This window comes from Gobius niger, assembly GCF_951799975.1.
Source record: "Gobius niger genome assembly, chromosome: 7".
Classification (NCBI taxonomy): Eukaryota; Metazoa; Chordata; class Actinopteri; order Gobiiformes; family Gobiidae; genus Gobius; species Gobius niger.
In genome coordinates this window covers 17,070,647-17,091,956 of record NC_136858.1, presented here as the reverse complement: position 1 = coordinate 17,091,956, position 21,310 = coordinate 17,070,647, and the positions used below count along the sequence as shown (strand labels likewise).

At 41.3% G+C, this 21,310-nt stretch overlaps 1 protein-coding gene across 1 annotated transcript; it reads left to right on the top strand.

Annotated features, from left to right (window-relative positions):
- The first annotated feature begins 12,922 nt into the window (after nucleotides 1-12,922).
- On the top strand, nucleotides 12,923-15,871 carry LOC306965649 (G-protein coupled receptor 26-like). The gene is made up of 3 exons (XM_079560169.1): nucleotides 12,923-13,959; nucleotides 14,333-14,446; nucleotides 15,543-15,871. Exons 1-3 carry the CDS (start codon nucleotides 13,289-13,291, stop codon nucleotides 15,793-15,795), a joined length of 1,038 nt encoding a protein of 345 aa, XP_079416295.1. The 5' UTR covers nucleotides 12,923-13,288; the 3' UTR covers nucleotides 15,796-15,871.
- Nucleotides 15,872-21,310: the final 5,439 nt, after the last annotated feature.

Genomic DNA, 21,310 nt, shown 5'->3' with positions numbered 1-21,310 from the left:
GCATCGTAAGGTTATTGAACCAACGTCTAAGTATTGTTTATGACATCACGGAGCGCAATGGTATGTGTTCTCAAATAACTGACTCAAGTAGGCCTATACATGCAGGCCTACTTGAGTAACGTTTCCACTGAGTAGTAAATCTAAACAAATCTAAATTATTCGTCCCAAAGTAATTCTATTGGCTAAGTGAAAATGCTTCTTGAGCTATTTTTTTGGTCTGTTTCAAGAAATAGATTTTTTTTCTTGTGTTGGCCCACTGGCTCAATTGGAATGGACAGTTCGGAGGAGAGCAGGGAGCAACATCCAGCATATTGTTGTCGAACTCGAGCCCACAACACTAGGATTTTATGTACAGCTGCTTTACAAGACTACCTGAAATATTAGAATATTAATATATGTGGTCATTGGATGAGGCCACTTTTATATCAAAAATCAGTCTTTAATGCTCAGTTGCAGTAGGGCTACTTAAGATGTTTTTTTCTATAGCTTATTCTTATTTGGATTAGCTACTTCCATTGAGTAAAATTATTTATATATATATTATTTATATATATATTTTATATATATAAGTCACTTAGTCAGCAAACTGCTTAGATATTTATGCTCTGCTCGACCCACCTCTGTCTGTGTGTGAATGTGATGCGCAGTAGCAGCAGTGGCCCAGACTGTCAGAGTGCTGTGCACACAGAGACAGATGTGTGCGTCCAGCCTCCCCCGCTGCAGAGCTCCGGCCGTAGGGGAGATGTGATGATTGAAGCCACGGCAGCATCACTTCAATGTGCCACATCTCAGCAGGAAATGCAAGGAGGGCGCACCACACCTGCACAGCGCTCAACAAACAGAGGACACTAACGAAAAACAGTTTGTTCAATGCCTCCTCTGGTCATGTCTGTCCTTCTGTGGCATCAACAGAGCATTTCTGTTTCCCTTTGTTGGAGTTTAGAGCAGTGTTTCACAACTGGGATGCTGTCAGGACACACTATAATTCTACGATGGCAAGCCACGATCAGATTCAGATTTTATCCTTCTATAGAAAATAAACAGTTGAAAGTTGAGAAACACTGGTTTGCAATAGAGTACATGCTCAATCTAACCAGTGTTGGGCAAGTTACTTAAAAAATGTAATGTATTGTATATAAGTGATTAGTATTACATTTTGCTGTTTCAAAAAAAAAAAAAATGCCACTGAGCAAAAGTGCAAGGATTTCCTTTTCCTTCGCTTTCCCCCATTCTCTTGTGTTCTGAAGACATTAACTACACACAACTTCATTTGGGGCTGCATTTTATTTGGAGGGAATTTGGCATTTTTTTCTCCATACATTTAAATGCTCTTGTAACTCGAGTTACTTGAATTGTAATGACTAATATATTCACATATTTTGTGCATAAGTAATATGTTACATTCCTTAGTTACTGAAAAAAGTAATATAACTTGTTACTTTTGTAGTACGTTACCTCCAACACTGATCAGAGCATTATACGAGCATTCATACCTTTAATTTGACTTTGGTTCAAAATCATGTACACAACCAAATGAGTAGGAAGCTTGATTAATTTATTAGTTTAGTTCAGTTTATTTGTTTATTTGAGCAGTTAACATTGTGCTCAAAAGGAGTGGGCCGAAGCAAAAGCTTATGAGCGCTCACGACCAAAATCATTACAATAAAACTGTCCATATCACAATAGTACAAAAGAACATATTACAAAGTACAAGGAACATAGGAATATATTATGCACAAATATACACAACGTACCTGTGTATGATTTAACTTTATCCTATTGTAATTACATTATCAATACAATTAGCAGCATCATATTTTGATTTGCCTCATTGGCAAAAGAGAACCTGTTACACTTCAGCAACATTTAACACAAACCAAACTAACAAAGCATTGTTTGAAATGTTCATATAATTAACAGAAATGAAGCACAACTACAACAACGGTTGTTTCATGTACGATGTCTAGTACAAAGCAAGTCACAAAAGGCGATCATAAAAATATTTCATCCAGATGGTTACCAGATGGTCCATGTTAAAAAGTCACATTAATATACATATTATTCGTGATCTTGCTACTTCCCAGTTGTCAATACCATCCTCATTATAGTATGCATTTGTGCACAATTTCCTTTCTTTCTTTTTTTTTATGTATAGTGTATTATGTAATATGTAAACCCTACATAGTGTAGTGCGTTAAAAAGCCCGGGTGTGGAGCGGGCCACTTGAAGAGGGCAGTAGCTCCCCCACCCAGCTGCCATAACTAGCTGATTTTGTAGATGATGTTCCTATGCTGTGTGGTGCATTAAAAGACGAGGATTATGACTCCTTTGCGAGGATCCCGCTCAACAGATTCATAGCTCGCCTACCCTAATTCTTTCTCTGCAATTTTGAGCAATTTTGAATTTTATCATGTGGCAACAAAAACATTGTATGTGTTTTTTGTCTATGAGAGAAACCATCAATCTTCCTGTTGCACTTGCACAATGCAGAAGTAACATATACATTTTCACAGTCACAGTTATACAGTCACTATAGTCACTATACTACACAGGTCTTCAACCCATGACTGATTTGTGCACGGACACACATACAAAGTATTCTGATTACAGTAAACCAAGTCTAGACAAAGTGGTCCACAAATAAAGTAACTCTTCTTATCGAGGCATAAATCCTCTGCAGAAGAACCGGGTCTAATCCATCACAGTAGCTTGTGCTGCTGGTGGAGATAAGAAACTTCTCTTTGAGTTTGGGTTGAGGGAGTTGCTTTTGACAAATGTAGGAGGCGTTGGCAGTAATGACTTTAGTTGACACCTCACTTTAGACTGAATGATTCCTCTGATGAAGTGACGCGCGTGTATCAGCTCAGGGGCAGGTGTGCTGTCTGACGATCGCTTTGGACCTCAAGCGCTTATAACACTTTTGTATTAGAAACACACAGTTGTGGCTTATTCTATTCGGACAATGTTTGACTAATCGTGCTTATGCGAGCCTGAATCCTTTTTCCAGAGCTTATAACACTTGCCGCCCACCTGATGATGTAATTCCATTTTTGTGTTTAATAAGATAGCACTTTTCACATTGAGGGTGCAAAACAGGAGTGTAAGTGTAGCAGTGTCTAAAAGTGTTATGTCGGGCTTTTAAGAACTCATCACTGAGCACAGGATGTTCATTTTATTGACAAACCAGGTACAAAGTGGTCAAAGCACTTCAACAGTTTACCAGTACAACAAACTCTGGAGGGAACTATGGAGATAAATGTCATGTGCTCCTCCATTTTGACCTTTTGTGCACGCGTTCAAAACAATAATGACACAGCTCACCTGTTACAGAGTGTGCAAACAAGTCCTTATTAAGCTGCTCTTATTTCATCTGCTTTCACCTAACCTTTGCCCAACTACTAAGAGTGGAAAAACAACTAATTAAAGAAAAAGGCACATGTCTTTCAAGACATGATTAATTGTGTTATTGTTGTCTAGAAACTTGACATTAATATTTCACTCGTTTGTGGCAAAGGGCTACAGCGCATGGCAATGTTTTCTTCTATTTATTTGACATTTTGGTAATTGTTAATGGCTTGTTTTAGTCATAACAATCTGTCTTATTAATCTCATGTAGCAATTGTGCCTGTGTGATTGAATAATGTCACCACTTTTTAACGGTACTTCAAGAGTATTCTTTCTCTCATTCTTTCTTTCTTTCTCTTTCTTTCTTTCTTTCTCTCTCTCTTTCTTTCTCTCTTTCTTTCTTTCTTTCTTTCTTTCTTTCTCTCTTTCTCTCTCTCTTTCTTTCTCTGTCTTTCTTTCTCTTTCTTTCTTTCTTTCTCTCTCTTTCTTTCTCTCTTGCTTTCTTTCTCTCTCTTTCTTTCTTTCTGTCTTTCTTTCTGTCTCAGTTCATTTGTGCCAGCAGAAAAGTGGGAGAAGACATTACACTTGATGCTTGTTTTTGTTTCACGTGACAAGGCCAAGAAAATACCAAAATGCGAACCATAAACTGATCTGAACCATAAATCTTCATTCTGTCTTCATATGACTGTAGACCCTTTCAGTGTGGATTATATAAACAGCTGTCATTGCTCTGGTGCATACATTGAACTCACACACTCGCAAATTATACATGCATCTGATTCCACATTTTCTCTCAATTCAATGCGAATACAGAGTCGTTAGCCGTTGACCATTTTAGGAGGTGCTTTCACGTGTATAAATAAACGTCAGAGAGCTCGTGTGTGTGCGCGTGTGTGAGGTGTACCCCGAAGATGTGTGATGACTGTCGAAGCTCATAAAACAGAATAATACGAAAAGACAGCTTTGGAGATGGTGCATGAGGCGACTGGGGGCTCCAGCCGAGCGTGATGATTGTCCCCACAGGCAAGCGTCATGCATATAGTGGCTGCTTTACTATACCACAGTCCAGATAGAACAGCAAGCGACTGGCTGCATGTTTTAGACCAATGGATGAAAGCGTTGATGATTTTTAAAATATGTAGGTATATGGATAAGGACGTTGCTGAGCCTAAATCAATAAATAAATAATGTTGCTGTATCTAGGTTTTAAACTAGACTTTAAATAGACTTCAAATCTCACACTGACAAAAGCTAGAAGGAGGCCATTTTGGTGGAGAAAGAGACCATTCGCTCTATTTACAGTCGCCTTCTCCAACTACATCAAGGGCACTGTCAGCTAATGAGTCTGAGTCACAGATAGTTAACACGTGCTAAGGATGGGTGGCCACTTGAGGACTGGTGTAGTTGAGGGTGTGAGGTGTCAAGCGCCTCATACCCATTCAATACAAATAACATTGACTTTGTTTACATGCAGCCAATAACCCGTTCACCGGAATATAAAAGATAACCTGATTGCGCACGGCCATGTAAACCCAAATATAACCCCCGGGTTACTCCTTTTGTAATATATATGGCAACATATTTATTCATGTATTTGGTCATCAAAAAAAACATTGAAAAAAAAATGTAATTGAGATGTATTTCAATTGACTGCAATGACCATGTATACAGGAGTAACTGCTCCCGCATGTAAACGAGTTATTACAAATGTTTCAGAAACCGGATTACTGACCTTAAAGGGATATTTCAGGATTTTTGACATAGGGATTTTTTTATGTTTTGTGCTAGGCTAGCACATGTCTATGGCTACCAATATAAATATACTACACTAGACTATAATATAGTCTGTGTTGACTGAATAATCTTTGAAACAAAACATTTTGAATTTAAAATAACTTATATTTGAGCGGCATCAGCTTCTTGGTTGTAAGCTACGCAGCCGCGGAGTGATCTGGTAGGTTACCGGAACTACAGTAGTTTGTTTACCTGCGGCCGGCATTACTACACATGGAATTCACAAAGGAGCTTTCTACAAATCAGATATGGCAATGTTTGGAGGACTACCCGCTGATGTTGAAGAGGTTTTTAATGCAGGCTACTAGTTACCATAGACATGTGCTAACCTAGCACTAGCCTAGCACCACTAAACTCTTCAAATATAAGGACTGCATGAATAAAAATTAAAAAAAAAAAATCTCCAGAAATCAACAACACTCTGGATAAAATGAGGCCCTATGTCGAAAAACCTGAAATATCCCTTTAACCAGCTATATTGACGGCATGTAAACATTAGTCAATGAGTTTGATGTTTTCAGCCGTCCTGGTTGGAGTGGCTCATGGGGTGGCCAGTCAAATTCCAGCTGGACAAATCCCAGCTCCGCCCCTGTAAAGTTGGGATGCATGGTGGTAAAGACAGAATGGATAGGAGGCTGATATGATCAGATTGAAACTTTGGACAAGCAATCAATGAAGTGAACCTATTAAAAGTCTTCCAACAGAATGTTTCAGCATCTACGTCATAATGTGTATTACCAATAGACAATACAGATGAAGTACATGTTAGTCCAGACAAAACAACCAGTGCAGAGCATCCACACAGTGTTGAAGATAATTTGTCATAAGTCAGTTGCCTTCACTTGCTCTACTTCACTTCTCTTCTTCTACTACTGGCAAACACAGGTAGCAACACAAGCCTATAATTGACAGCGGCATAGGAAGCTCCTGACGTGCTTGCACCCTCCTGATCTCAGATATAGACTCATTTTAAAGACAACTGCCTTTTCGGCTTATATATAGTCACGCCAGTACTCTGCAGTGTCACAGTCATTAGTTCTGAAAGGACATCAAAGCAGATGGACCAGAGCGATTATCTGAGCCTGGGAAGCCTCGAAGAACTTACACCGCAGCCAATTACGCGAGCTAAAAAAACCTACCCTCTGAAGTGAAAGCAACTGCACACAGGCACAACGCTGACACACAAAACAAAACAGCTATTTTCCTTTCTTTCTTTTTTTTCTTCTTTTTTTCTTCTTCAGTGCATTGGTGCGGAACAGCCCCGTTTAATTAGCTGATTCATCGAGGACGCAAAAAAAACAACAATGAGGACTGATGATGACACACTTTGTTGAGGGAATTGAAGATGACATCACACAAAGGCACTTCAGGATGTTGTGCTGCCATGTCCCAAATGTCACGCCTCCATGACATGTATAAAACGCTGCGCACACACCCTTCACGTTCGATCTGAGGTCAGCCAACTGCACATCGCACTCTTCAGGACGTTTGAGCTTCATGTTTTCTCAGCTTCTTGCCTGAATAGGTTTTTTTGTTGCTTGTTCCTTTGGAGAAATGATTCAAAGAGAGGGTTAAAGGCACATCGAGTTTGAAAAATATGTTAAAGGGGGGGTATTATGCAAAATCGACTTTTTCAAGCTTTACATCATGTTATTATGTCATTCCCTCATTAAAAACATGCCTGAAGTGTTAGCTTGGCACATTCACGTATTTTTGAGTAATCTGTAAAAACTCTGATGGCAGCCATTTTAGGGATAGCTTTGCCTGAGTCCTCCTAGGAACGCCCCTACCTCCTGGAGACACCTCCGAGCTTTCATCACCAGCCGAGTAACCAACCACTGCTCCTCAGCAGAACCCCCTCCCCACTGATGCCACAGACAGTGTGTAGAGGAGGCGTGTCGGAAAGGGTCAGAGGTTCTTAAAGAGACAGAGGCCTATTTCAAGACATTCACTACAGCCATTTTGAGAGAGCAATTTTATACAAGGCAATTATTCTAATTTACTGCATTTACAGACCAACAGAAAGTTTCGTCATCATTGTAGTGTGATATAGACTGGTGCTATGTGATTGAAAAAAGCATAATACCCCCTCTTTAAGCCTTGGTAAATGCTTCATCATTTACCAAGCATTTATATAGCATTTCTTATATTTTCTAACATTGCATGAGCACAAAAAACAGTGTTTGTTTTATGTAAAGGATATTATGTATCCTATTGAGTACATAAAACCAACGAGACCAGAAACAAAATGATGTAAACAATAAATAGAAAAGAGATAGATAAAAACAGGAAAAATAAATAAGACACAGTGGATCGCACAACTCACACAGTGCATAGAAGCATGTTTTCATGAACCAAAAACACTTAAAAACAGATCTATGGATGTCCTGTGTGACTGAAGGTGTTGTGGGACAAGGCTTGGCAGATCAAACTTTTGTGCTGAGGAGCAACAAAGACAACAAGCCAAACATGTTTTCAAACCTTAACCATCCCTGACTTGTGCCTAACCTTTTACCAGACACAGAGATGGTGAGCGGTGTTACTACGGCAACAACCTACGGAATCAATTTACGCACTTATTAGTGAGTCACAAATGACTACTTGGAAAGGACCTTTTTATACATATACAAATGATGATGTAAGAATAGTTTTTAACCTTTTGGCTCTTCATCTTCCCAGAATCACATAAAATAAGAGAACGATGTGGCCACATCACGTGTACAAGTTAGTTGCATTTGTCGACAGTGAAAGACACACATTCGTTGATTAGGGTCATTTAGACAACAATCACAGATGCTCGTCTTTGGAAAACAACATGTTACCACCATTGGACCAAGCCCATAACCTAAGAGCTATTTTTATACATATGGTACCTCACATGTTCATGAATATGCACTGATGTCCAGACCTCATTTGCTTTTGTCTTGGGGCAAACAGTATTCTGAATTTATGCTTTGTGCAGTTACTCATTGCATAAATATCCCTTGCATGGCCGGGAGCTTTAAGTTCACCAACTTGCAACCTCAAACAAGCCACAAGGGTCATAAGAACCCACAGCGGTTCAGTTCATTTAGATTCCACGGAGCGTGGTGCATTCTGTGATATGAGCCTCTGCTCATATGTGAGACGTGAACAAGGGCCACACTTCAGGCAGGTAAGTGGTTGCCGAATGGTTGCAGAGGTCACAGCGGGAGAGGTGGTGATGCTTACACGCAGAGAGCATGTGAGACATCATCGCCGGGATCATCAACATTATTAGCTGAGTGCACTGGAGGAGGCTGATCCACATTCGGATAAATGCTTATATGGATGAGTGGCTTCTTATCAAACATACATTAGTAAAGAAAAAAAAAGAACACATACAACAACAACAACCCTATGTCTAATAGAAAAAAATATCATTCCTCATTTGAAAGCTAAGAATTTCCAGAATTCACTCACTGAGCCTTAAAGGAATAGGCCACCGTTTTTACATACTGAGATATGTTCTTACCTAACCTTAGTCAAGTTAATATATATCCGTCTGGTCTTTGTCCGTGCGCTCTGTCACGCAAACGGAGCACATACGCAGCCTCTCCCACATGTCATATAGCTCCAAAAAAGCTCACGATAGAAGCTACCAAGCTCTTCCACGTGTTCCCTATTTAAATAAAGTTACGTGAAGTGTTTTCAAGCGAAGTATATTTACACAGAAATGTGACATGTCGATTTTATAAGCGGATAAAAAGGGGTACTATATTGTGAGGCGTAATGATACAACGTCCGCGCAGTAACTCCTAAAGGTTATTGACGGAAGTGAGCGGGGGGAAGTCTTTAGGAGTTACTGCGCGGACGTTGTGCTCGTTGTCCGCGCAGTGCTATAAGACATGTGGGAGAGGCTGCGTATGTGCTCCGTTTGCGTGACAGAGCGCACGAACAAAGACCAGACGGGGATATATTAACTCGGCTAAGGTTAGGTAAGAACATATCTCAGTATGTAAAAACGGTGGCCTATTCCTTTAAAAACTGCAGTAGCAATAACAGGACAGATGGAAGTTGTAGATTATGTTCAATTCTGACCTGGTTTGAGCCATTGGAGCTGGCGACCATAAGTATGTGGCAAGTTCTGCTTTCTGATTGAGGATTAAATCCATCCATTTTCTTCTGCTTTATCCGGGGGGGCAGCAGTCTCAGCAGAGATACTCAGACTTCCTGATCCACACAGACCTCCTCCAGTTTTTCTGGGGGACCCCGAGGCGACACCAGGCCAGCTCGGAGACATAGTCCCACCAGCCCGTCCCGCCCGAGGGAGGCGACCAGGAGGCATCCGAAACAGATGCCCGAGCCACCTCAGTTGGCTCCTTTCGACGTGAAGGAGCAGTGACTCTACTCCGATCTCTTCCCGAGTAACTGAGCTCCTCACCCAATCTCGAAGGGTACGCCCAGGCACCCTGCGAAGGAAACTCCACGATCTTGTCCTCTCGGTCATTACCTAAACTAGAACTAGAACTAAATCAAATACAAACACTTTTTCATCATATAAAAAGAAAAATTCTAACTATAATATAATTCTACAACACAATTGTAATCCATAAAAGCAATAGGCCTGGTTTGTTTACCTCATATCTGGAGACATTCAGCCATTTCTTCTACAATGTTTGCATGTGTTGTAGGATTAAACATTCACACTAAATAAATAAATAAAATCTGCTGTTGGCTTTTCTTGTCATTATTATTATAACAAGACTTGTTTACTCTTAAATGGAACAACTGTGGGTGTTTCTAACACAAATACGCTGCACCCCTGAGAGCACTTTGCTAAGTGGACTGTGTCTTAATAAAGTGCTGATCTAATTGGGTGGATACAAGGCTCTACAGTGTGCATCGCAGCTGTAAACTTCTGTCTTTCAAGCCTTAAAACTAAAACATCAACATTTCAGACGTATGACAGACGTGTCTTTCGGCCAAACTTGATCCCAGACTGATGACCTGGAGCAGAGTCACAAATCTGTCATTCACATCTGTTCATGTAAAAGGTGAAAATCTCCATCCTTAAATTTAATTAAGAACTTTCGACGTTAACATTTTGCAATTTGTCATTTGAGATAATTTATGGTACGCTACTGCTAACGAACTCTTTACTGAACCTGAAGAAAAAATCTGTTCAAATTACACTCAATAGATCAAGATTCATGCGGTTTAATTTTGGACCAGGAACTAATCTGAAATAAATGGTTTTGGGCAAATGAGTCATTTTGGAGCCTGTTAATTGAAATGTGAGTGTTAGTTGATGTATGGCGCCGTGTGACATTGCTAAATGGGTCTAGTCTTGTAGTCAACGAGTGGCTGAGAGGCTGATGCGGTGAATCCAGGCTTTAAAAATGACCCTCTGAGGCATCCTTATCTCTGCAGACTTTGAATCTCGGTGTGAGGCAGAGCCAGGCCTGATCTAAATGACTTCTGCATCGTGACTTGTTCTGAACTGGTGGAGCATAAGATTGGAGCCGTTTACAGTGTCAAGGAAACATTTAGATGGTCCAAATAAAAATAATCACAAAGAAACTAGCGCATCCACAATGTTTGTTTTCTAACATTGCAGACCATCTGTAACACGCCGGTTCTTTTAATAGACTGGGCTTGGTTTGGATTTTTGCAGTAAGTACATGCAGATTAATTAAATGCCACAATCTTTGGAATTACATAGCGGCTGTTGGAAGCCAGTGGGAGCACACACTGAGTAATTGGCTGCAAAGGTCCTGCTCTTACAATGTGCCATGGATTCCAAAATGAACATCATGCAGGCAGATGTGATTATGGGATAAAAGTCGCAAAAAGAAGAAAGAATTACAGACAAAAAGCAGCTCAGCAGACAAGCAATTTTAATGATCCAAAACTGTCTCCATTGTTTTGATAAGATATTTTGAACAACTTTTTGTTCAAAATATCTTATCAAAACAATGGACAAAGTAAGTAACACAACATGAAGCACTATCATACCATTTGTATTATGGTAGCCTTTGAACTCTGGTGCACTGCTGCAGAAATAACAGCGCGGGTCATTCTCCGCGTCCCCACTCTTGTGCACATGCTGTTGGCTAAACACATCTGCGCACACTGTAGCATCAGCATGTTGGAGGTCGGGGGCCATCACAAACATGTTACAGGCTGTGGGCAGTACACACAGCAGCTGCACTCCCTCACACACATGCACACACATGCACACACACGCACCATGGGCATATGATGATGGTGCTCGCAACAGCAGGCAGTTCAGTGCGAGGGAGAGTTCTTCTTATACCGTCTCTCAGCCAGCAGAATGAGAAAGATTTTACTTAATGCTATGATTTAGAATCAGACAAAAAATGATACTCTGCTTTTTATTGGCTTTGTTGGGTATAAAACATTCGCTATCTGCAGCATAGTCCAGCGGTTAGCGCTCGGGCTTCACAGCTAGAAGGTCCCGGGTTCGATCCCAGGCTGGAGGGGGGCCTTCCTGTGTGAAGTTTAGATGTTCTCTATAATGGTGTGACTGAAAAAATACTACAGTGTAGCACTTTGGGAAACTTGGTAATAAAGGCTTATTCAAAAGTGCAATATAAGTCCATCCATCCATCCATTTTCTTCCGCTTTATCCGGGGCCGGGTCGCGGGGGCAGCAGTCTCAGTAAGTCAGTCAGTGTAAGCCATTATTATTATTAGGCCAGAAAAAGTCTCATTCCTATAGTGGATTCTACTCCATCCTGTGTGATTGTTCTGTAGGGTGCAGTTTTTTCGTAGCCATAGTGAATCACATTAAACCAAAATACTTCATTCTTTTTCTCAAAAACTGTGCAGAATGAAACAGTTAAAAGTGGACCCAACGGGCGTGGGGAACAGGGAACAACAACAACAACAACAACAACAACAACAACAAGAGTTCTCCCATCAGCCACCGGTGGGTTAAGCACCGTGACTCAACGGGGCATGGAGAACCTGGAATATGAGCACGGGACTTGGAAGCTTCCGGTTCCACACTGCCCACCTGGGGCGTGGGGAACAGGGAACATGAGTGCTCTCCCATCAGCCTCCTGTGGGCTGAGCACCATGACCCAATGGGTCATGGGGAACAGGGCACTATTTGGTGACTACGGATGAAAATTTGCTCCGGCACATTTACATGTTGAAGAAACACATGTTGATTATTGTGCACTGTCCCAATTCAAATAAAGATATATATAAAAAAAAAAAAAAAAAAAAACTTCATATTCACCACATCGCAGCCCTGGTGCGGGATAGGACTTTACATTCCACATGCCCCCCACGGTCAGGGTGGAATATATAATCACTTAATCACTGTATGAGATAAAATCCATTCCCAAGATAACAGTGATGATCCATGCTATAGCGCCCCCTACAGGAACATGTGGATTCTATTATGGGCTGAAAATAATTACTTTTGCAAGATTATTGCAAGTTATTTTTGTGGCTGGAGACGGACACGATCCTGAGTGGTAGCAGCTCTGGCAGACTGCACGGCCATGGGATGAGGGCCTTTATCGCCGCTTGTGGCTTTAATTATTATTATCATCATCATTATTATTATTATTATTATTATTATTATTATTATTATTATTATTATTATTATTATTATTATTATTATTATTATTATTATTATTATTATTAGTGTAATGCAAGAAGACAGCGAATATTTGTATTTTGGAGACATGGACACTGTGTCTTGTATTTGCTTGCACTGCTCTACTCATCGTGACGCGCATTACATCATTGTCGCCGTCCACGCAACAGTGCGTCTGTTTCAACTTCTACTCGAAAATGCTATTTTGGTTATGTTTCTGAGGGGTTGTTAAAGAATAGATTATGGGACAATAAGTCTAGAGTGGCGATTAACTAAATCTTTACTTTCCGAGGTTCCCATGGACAGCTCTGCTCAGTGCGCAATTGCGCAGCACAAACTCGAGGCTCCGGGTGAAGTGACGGGAGAGAGCTGAGCGCAGCAGCGGTTTCTGACAGAATGACTCCACTCAAACTAAAGGGAAATCTCCAATACCAAGAACATAGAAGTTTTCAACACGCCAGTGGATGTAACTGGAGAGACATGACACGGAAGGGCGGTGAATGAAATCTGTCTTGGGGAGCATGAGAAGAGAGGCTGCTTGAGGACTGTCCCCACCATGCACGCGGTGGACATAGCGTGTACCCTGTTAGTGTTAGGGATTATCTTGGTGTCACTGCTGTCCAACGTCGTGGTGCTGATCTGCTTTTGGCACAACTCAGAGATCCGTAAGCAGGTGCCGGCGCTCTTCATCCTCAACCTGACGTCGTGTAACCTGTTGCTCAGTGTGTCCAGCATGCCCATGACTGTGGTGGGACTCGTCACTACCGGGCATCCCGGAGGAAGTGTGCTGTGCCAGCTTGTGGGATTCTTGGACACTTTTCTGACCACAAACTCCATGTTGAGCATGGCGGCGCTCAGCATAGACCGCTGGGTAGCCGTGGTGTTCCCACTAAGTTATCATTCAAGGATAAGACACCGGGACGCGGTCATGGCACTGGGATACACGTGGATCCACTCGCTGTGCTTCTCCACTGTGGCGTCTTGGTGTTCTTGGCTTGGGTACCATCATCTTTACGCATCGTGCACTATCTGTAACGCGCGAGGCAGAGCCTCGGGGGCGCAGTATGTGATCTTCACTGTTCTCCTCCACGCGCTCAGCTACCTTCTCACGCTGGTAGTGCTGTGCGTAACCTACATGAAGGTGCTCAAAGTAGCGCGGTTCCATTGTAAGCGCATCGACGTGATAACCATGCAGACGCTGGTGCTGCTTGTGGACATTCACCCAAGGTAACTCCACAATGTCCGAAACTATCCATATAATTAAAAGATGTATATAGGCTATATATACTGTATATATTGGATACTAAACATTATGTTGCTAATCACAGTGCAGCTGCATTGACACAAGTTTCTCACAAGTCATTGGAACACATTGTGCGTATTGATTGACATGAGAATACTCCAACCTCACATTATGTCAACAGCCATCAAAGTCTTCCATGTAATTGTACCCTGCAGTTCATGTTATTGTTCAGGCTTGATTTCTCACTCCTGTTGTGAGGTATGACGTACATAAACCTTTCCATTAGTCCAATAATAAATGATTGTAGCGTGTGTCATGTCATGTAGTAATAAAGCTCCCCTGCTGCTCTGTGTGCAGTGTGAGGCAGCGATGTCTGGAAGAGCAGAAACGCAGGCGGCAGAGGGCCATCAAGAAGATCAGCACCTTCATTGGCACATTTGTGGTGTGCTTCACTCCATATGTGCTTACACGGTGAGAAAATTGTCTTGATAAAGAATTTTGCATGAATATATTCCTTTTCACAAAGTTCGACGTAATTTGTGCCCTGGCACCCCTTAGTTGTGCCCACATTAACAGCTGAGGTGATGACAAGAGAGCTACAGTGTGATAATATCAGTGGGCTTCATTAGGTGTGTTGCCTTTATTAGCACTGGCAACCTGTCAGCCACTGTTACAAGCCTGCTGCTTAGGAACTATGAGGGGGAAATCTAAAAATATGTCCAGTTCATGGACATGGATCTGTGTATATTAAAAATGGGTGCGTAAACGTGGCCCAATCTCTCTTTGTGCAGAAGCCTATGTGGGCACACAGAGCAGATATTAATTACTCGTCCATTATAATACATTTAATATAATTTTGTTATTAGATGTGACTCGAGATGAACAGCCATGCAGCAAACAGGCACTTATTGAATAAGTGGTACTATTATCACTTCAAGTCAGTTTCACACAGTACTAGTCAATACTCAATCAAGTAACGTTGAATCAACAATCAGTGATCAATCAACTGACCTAAACCAAACTCCCTTTTTCATTCTGTCTATTCATTGACTTGCGGCTGGTTTCAAAAATAATCCTTCAGGTTTATATTGCGCTTGTGGAACCGAATATTCCTTTATTTATTAACCATCCATCTGCTCCAACAGCCTGTCCGACCACCACCACCAAAATATTGCTATTCATCTTCTTTAATCTTCCTTTTTATATTAAAAACTGAACAATGAATTTGATCATGTTTTAGGCCTGCTGTGATATGGTGAGGTCTTCCTTTGATAAAGTCATACAGTGTAAATTTCTATAAAACATCTTGCATCGTTTTAAGTTTTCAGCCATTACAACTTCACTGTAGTGCACTATTCTAGCAATCTTCCAAACAAGAGTGCTTAATCCTAAAGTAATTAAGTTCTGTATGAGCTGTTGCGTGTGCCTTCAGAGAACTGGCATTTCGCAGTCTGACATTTACGCAGCATTATATCGCCCCTTAGCTCACTTCCACTCATCCGTGTTTTCCTCGCTGTGTGTGTATTTGACTCTGCCTTCCCCCGGTTGTCCTTCTCCTCTGAGGTAGAATGGTGGAGCTCTTCAGCCCGGGGCCCATTAACCCCCACTGGGGCGCGCTGTCCAAGTGCCTGGCCTACAGCAAGGCGGCCACGGACCCGTTTGTCTACTCACTGCTCCGCCACCAGTACAGGAAGACCTACAGCGGCCTGATCAACCGGATGCTCAAGAGGAGCCCGCTCAACGCATCGCACAACAGCGCGGCGAGGAGCTACAACAGCGTCAACAGCGTCCATGCCGACAACAAGCTGACCGACCAATGAAGGGGCGGAATACGAGGAGACTCAAACAAATACGTCACGGGATGGTGTAGCACTGAACCCAACGACCAAAAGTGTTGAATTTCACTTCACAATGTGGTATTCTGGTGGATAAGCGCTTTTATTCATATGTTGTGGTTGGTTTTGTGGAAATTAAAGTGGACATATCATGCATAATTTAAAAAAAAGAAATTATGCATATTTTCGATGGGAGAGTAAAATGAAAAGCTAGCTAAAGTTGATTTTGTATATGTCACTTTTAAGATAGAAGGGCCGAAGATAAGTTCTCGAAACCCAAATGTTAACACAATTAAACATTTCTCTTGGTATTTTTGTCTGAAAAATGAAACTGGAGAGCTGTGACTGTATTGCAGCGCTGTCTTTATTAACTGGGAATCTGTTATGAGTTAGGTTAGTTTTAGTTTGTCTTCGCTGGTGCCCCGGATGTAGCTGAAAGTGCCAAGTCACCAAATGTAGTCGTCTACTCTCTGATTATTGTTATTTTCCCATTCCAGCTGATGCTTCGTCCATTACACACATGATAATTTATTTAATTTCACCCGTGCCTTGCAGACAGTGAACTCAAGTGCAACACTATCTCATTTTGTCAGAAACCTCTGTGGAATTTCTTTATATATATATTTTGTAGGATTGATATTTGAATGTGGTTCTGTAGCTGAATATTTTCTATAAATACCACTCCTTTTCTCAACCTGAGCTGCAGTTGCACTATCTGTGATGCAGTTTGCAACATTTTGAAAGTATAAAAAGGATATTAGAGCTCTGTAGTGACACACAAAGCAAATCCATGTGTGAGATGTAAAAGATTGAATCTTCTGCTAAATAAGTGAATGTAGCGTCTCTAGGCTAAATGAAGACCTGTTAGGACCAGGCTTCATCGCCTGAAGAAGACTCTGTGGTGACTTCAAGTGTTTCGTTTTGTGGATATTGTGTCACATTTGGAGCTAAACGTGTTTGTGAATATTTTGTATTAAATGCTGTGCATTTGGCATTTTGAACATTGTCTGTTGTAATGATTTTACTAATTGATCTGCTCTTTTCAGACCGAAGTAAAACCATTTTCATAACTTTTGGAACTGTTCCTGATCTCTTGTCAAGAGCTCACACATTTGTTCCCACACACTGTTTTAACAGAGGAGTGGAAGAAATTATTTCAAATGGGGTCCACCCACCATTTCTGCCAACAAAGTCTCTGTCACAAAGGCACAGGGTTGGGAGTAGATGGTTTTCCTAATTACATGCTGCTAAGAACAGAGGTGTGAGATAGCAGAGGAGCCGAGATAAGGAGCAGAAAGGTAGAATGTGCACGGCTGTCACAGCCCAGAATGGTGGTGGTTCCAACGCACTTATCTATATCATGCCCATGTGTGCAAACAAAACAAGTGTTTTCCCTTTTTTTGGATAAACATATCTGCTGCGTCCTTTACCATGAGACGGACTGAGGATTGAAGCCAGGGCCAATTAGGAGCGTTTTCCCGAGAGAGTAGAGTGAGTGGGAGAGGCAGACCAGAGCACATGAAGCGCAGCGCACAGTGTGATTAGGACAGAGTGCGGGGGAAGATCCACGGAGCACAGCAGTCAGCCCCTGATCAGCACGGCTAACACCAGGGCCAGACTTCAGAAGACACAGCTGTGACACAATCTGCAGCTCCCCATCGGACTCAGCCACTGTAACATTACAAATCTGAAGGAATCTTATCCAACTTTCAACACACACTTAGATTTTGGTCAATTTACACTTGCATTTCCACATGTGTTCTGGGTCAGTAAGTCATTGAAAAAAAAAAATCTTATTGGGGTCCAAAAAGATTTACAGAAATTCAGATTTTGTCTTGATGGCAACATCTAACAATTTATCTCATGCCTTTCAAGTATGTGAGCATAATTTGGGCAAGAAATGAAATGGTTTAAATTCTGCTCCAGGTTAAAAAAGAAAAATGACTTCATTCGTCATCCTAACTTCAAATAGTTTCAGTCTGTTCTAATTAAGAATTCAACTTGTTTTTCAATATATATAAAAAGCAAAGCCTCTTTAAGTTTCTGGCATTATGGTTTTCCCTGTAGTCCAGCTCTATCAGAGTCTAAGCTGAAGACCCAGTGCTCTCTGTAATCTGAAGAGCGACCGCTGCCACATACTGCGAATCATGGGAAAACTGGGCCCAAATGCCATGGTATTCCCTCGTGCCCTTGAGCAAGCATCCCGCACAGCTCACACAGTATTTCTGTCCTGGAATGCACTATTTGTTTGTGCACTGGATGGTAAAATAAATGTTTAGTGGGAAGCAGAGCATGATTTAGCCCAGATAAAACAGCCATATGAACGTTGAGCTTTTATATTTACTTTTGAATTGTGTTCAATCCAAATGAAGAGGAATGATTAGCACAAGCACTTGACATTTCATTACTTGAGTAAAAGTACAAATTCTATAGTTCAAATATTTCTACAATAAAAGTAAAAGTGGCTCGGTCATATTTAGGAGAAAGTACATATCTGTTTAAAGTAGTACTAAGTAAATTGTTTACTTGAATAAACCTTTTCCGTAGGCCCTCTGGGGGTAATACAAGTGTTAATGGACTGATAGGAGGGTCTTTCATCTCCCCCGGTGTCTCTGGCCAGAAAACCACAATTGCAACTTCGCTGCCACCAGGTAGGTGTCACTAATACACACTAATGGAATCACGAAGAAGAAGCTAGCAGGCTAACGGGAAAAGCTAACTGTGGGCTAGCGCCACTTAAACAGTGTTTACAGCCAAGTTTGAGTGAATAAAATGATCTCCATTGTGTACAATATCCCTCTCTCTCTCTGTCTTTTCTGTCAGCGTAATATTTACTCTCACAGACAATTAATGAGTAAAAAAAAGTAACATGCTACAACACCTGCAGTGGCGCTTATGGGTATAAGTTACTTAGTTCTGCTTTAAATTAGTGTTGAGAAAAATCACTGTGCATCTTCTAAAATGCAAATATTGAGTCTGAATTCATCCTTTGGGGTCAAAACTTCTTTCTCCTTGTGAGTCTGTGGCATTTGACAATACAACTGCACAGCGCCACCTACAGTTCATATATCATGCATACAGATCCTCATAAACTCAACAGTTTTGCATTACACTTTTGCAACACAAAACATCCTCCTAATGACCATCTAGATACACAGAATCAGAAAATAGGTATGAGGACCTAACATCTCCATGGAGACGAGCCAGAGACGTCCCAGTAAAGTTATCAGGTGTGAGAAGAGAATATTAGCTGTGATATGTTATCTACCTAAAACACATGACATCTGTGTATTGAAGACATGTCGATCGGATGAATGAGGCCGTTCAGACTGAAGTGGAATAGAACAGTTACAGGTCACACATGTACACGCTAATGTGACATTGGGTCATATTAGACTGCCGTTCTGTCAACAACAACACGTCGCATGAAGATTCTTTCTCATATACTGCTCAAGATGTATAACCGCTGCCTATACAAGCTCAAAGGTTGTTTTAATGAGCCTATGATGCTCTTCTCAAGTGTCATCCAAGTATCCGCTCGCCGACTGTAATAACTGTGAGACTCCAGAAGCATACGGACATCTCATTTGACCTTTGCATGAAAACCTCAAACACAGGCGTTTTGAGAAGGTTGTTGCACAATGTCTGATCAAACAGAATGTCCATATGTGGATTGTACTGAAAACAAAAGTGCGTTATTTAATTTGCGGGTGTAATAACTAATCCATGTACATTTTGGTCACTTGTATGAACAACTACTTGCAAAGGATTTGCAATTTGTTTTGTTTTCATGGCTGTCAGTCACACGTGTTTTCATATTATGCTGTAGGACTTATAAACGGGATTTAATGTCATCTGTACCGGAGGACTGGACTCCATCCTGGATTCAAGTGCCCCTCCAGTGTCATTCCTCCAAACCTCACTCCTGGCAGAACAACAAGTCAATAGCAAGACTTGTTATTGACTTGTTGCTCAAACCAGACGGAAACAAGTTTGACTCCGTGGAGACTGGATAACATAGTGTGCAGTCCAAAGACTTTCAAATGAGATCATCATGGTAATGCTCCTGATATTTTTTCTTCAGTTGTCTCTGAAAACATATAGACAGATCTGTTATATGTCCGGATAAAAATCCATCATTATCAACTGGCATTTATGTAATAGGACAAGGAGAAAAAAAGTATAATGAATGTAAAACACAGTATCCCAGGTGCATCATTTGTTCTCTTACTGTATTATATAGGCTCATTAAACATAATCATAAAACCTTTTTTCGCCTTTTTGGGGAAAATGATGCCTCGTGTCAACTCTCCGCACCCAGCTGAATAACTCTGCCCCAAATATAACGGCAGCCATCTCCACAGGGGTGAAATGCTGATCATTTTTAAAAACAGATCAGTGACTAAAAATACACTCTCTGACACATGCTCTACCAAACTCCACTAAAAACAGCAGACGTGCCAACTCTATTGATTTGCATTCAAATGGCCTCTCCGCAGCTTCTTGTTAAACATGTGGCGTCCTTCAAAGCGTTTGGTGTTTTGAGTGTGAGCACGAAGCAGAATTCAGCTAAAGCTACAGCGCAAGCAGCTAATGAGGATGTGATGTATGTAGCTTCAGTGACCACAATCAGTGCGGTTACATGGCGAATGAAAAGTCGAATCTCTCACCTATTCCGACTAGAACCAGATTGCCCAAACCCATGGACCCTGGGAATCCGACTTTCCCGATCGCCGACCTGCCTGGACCGATTGCAGTCAGATTGGAGGAGGATCATGTAACCACATAGTCGAATCAAAGTGTATTGGATTAGCACAAAGAAATGCTGTCCCTGCCCCGAAAATAACATTGTGTTAGCTACTTCTGATGGAGCTGCGCATACTACTCCACAACACGGATGACAGGAGAGCTTCAGTGGCTGGATCGGTGCTGAGAATGTTTTTGTGGCCATGAGACAGAAGACTACCTGATCGATCATATGAAAAAAGAAATAAGCGTCTTTTAAACCGGCTTTCACAGTTATGCTGCGCTTATTCAATGTACAGTTTATTACACAATTCTCATCAACAGAGAGCCATAGCAAAGGGCATTCAGATAGGTGGCTGACATGTAGACTGGGACAAGACTGGTTTGACAGGTTTTACTGGAAAAGCGGTTCGGAGTCGACTCTTTAGCCTAGTCAGATTAGACTTCACATGTAAACGCACTGAATGACTTTTCATTAACCAATTTACTTTCAAAGTTCATCATTAGATATCCAGTTGGTTACAGCATAATACAAATCATCTCTTCAAGGAATAGTTGAAGGAGCAACATTGATATCATCGAAAACTCCAAGTGCAAACAAATGTTTCCCGTTTTGAAAAGAGCTCGGTGCCTGTCCTGTCCAGTTAGCATGCTGTCCGTGTACTCCGGCTCTGAGCGGTGGACAAGGTGCACATTCACTCCACAGCTTCCCTGACACACGCACTCGCTTCTCTTCTCTGATCCATTACATGCA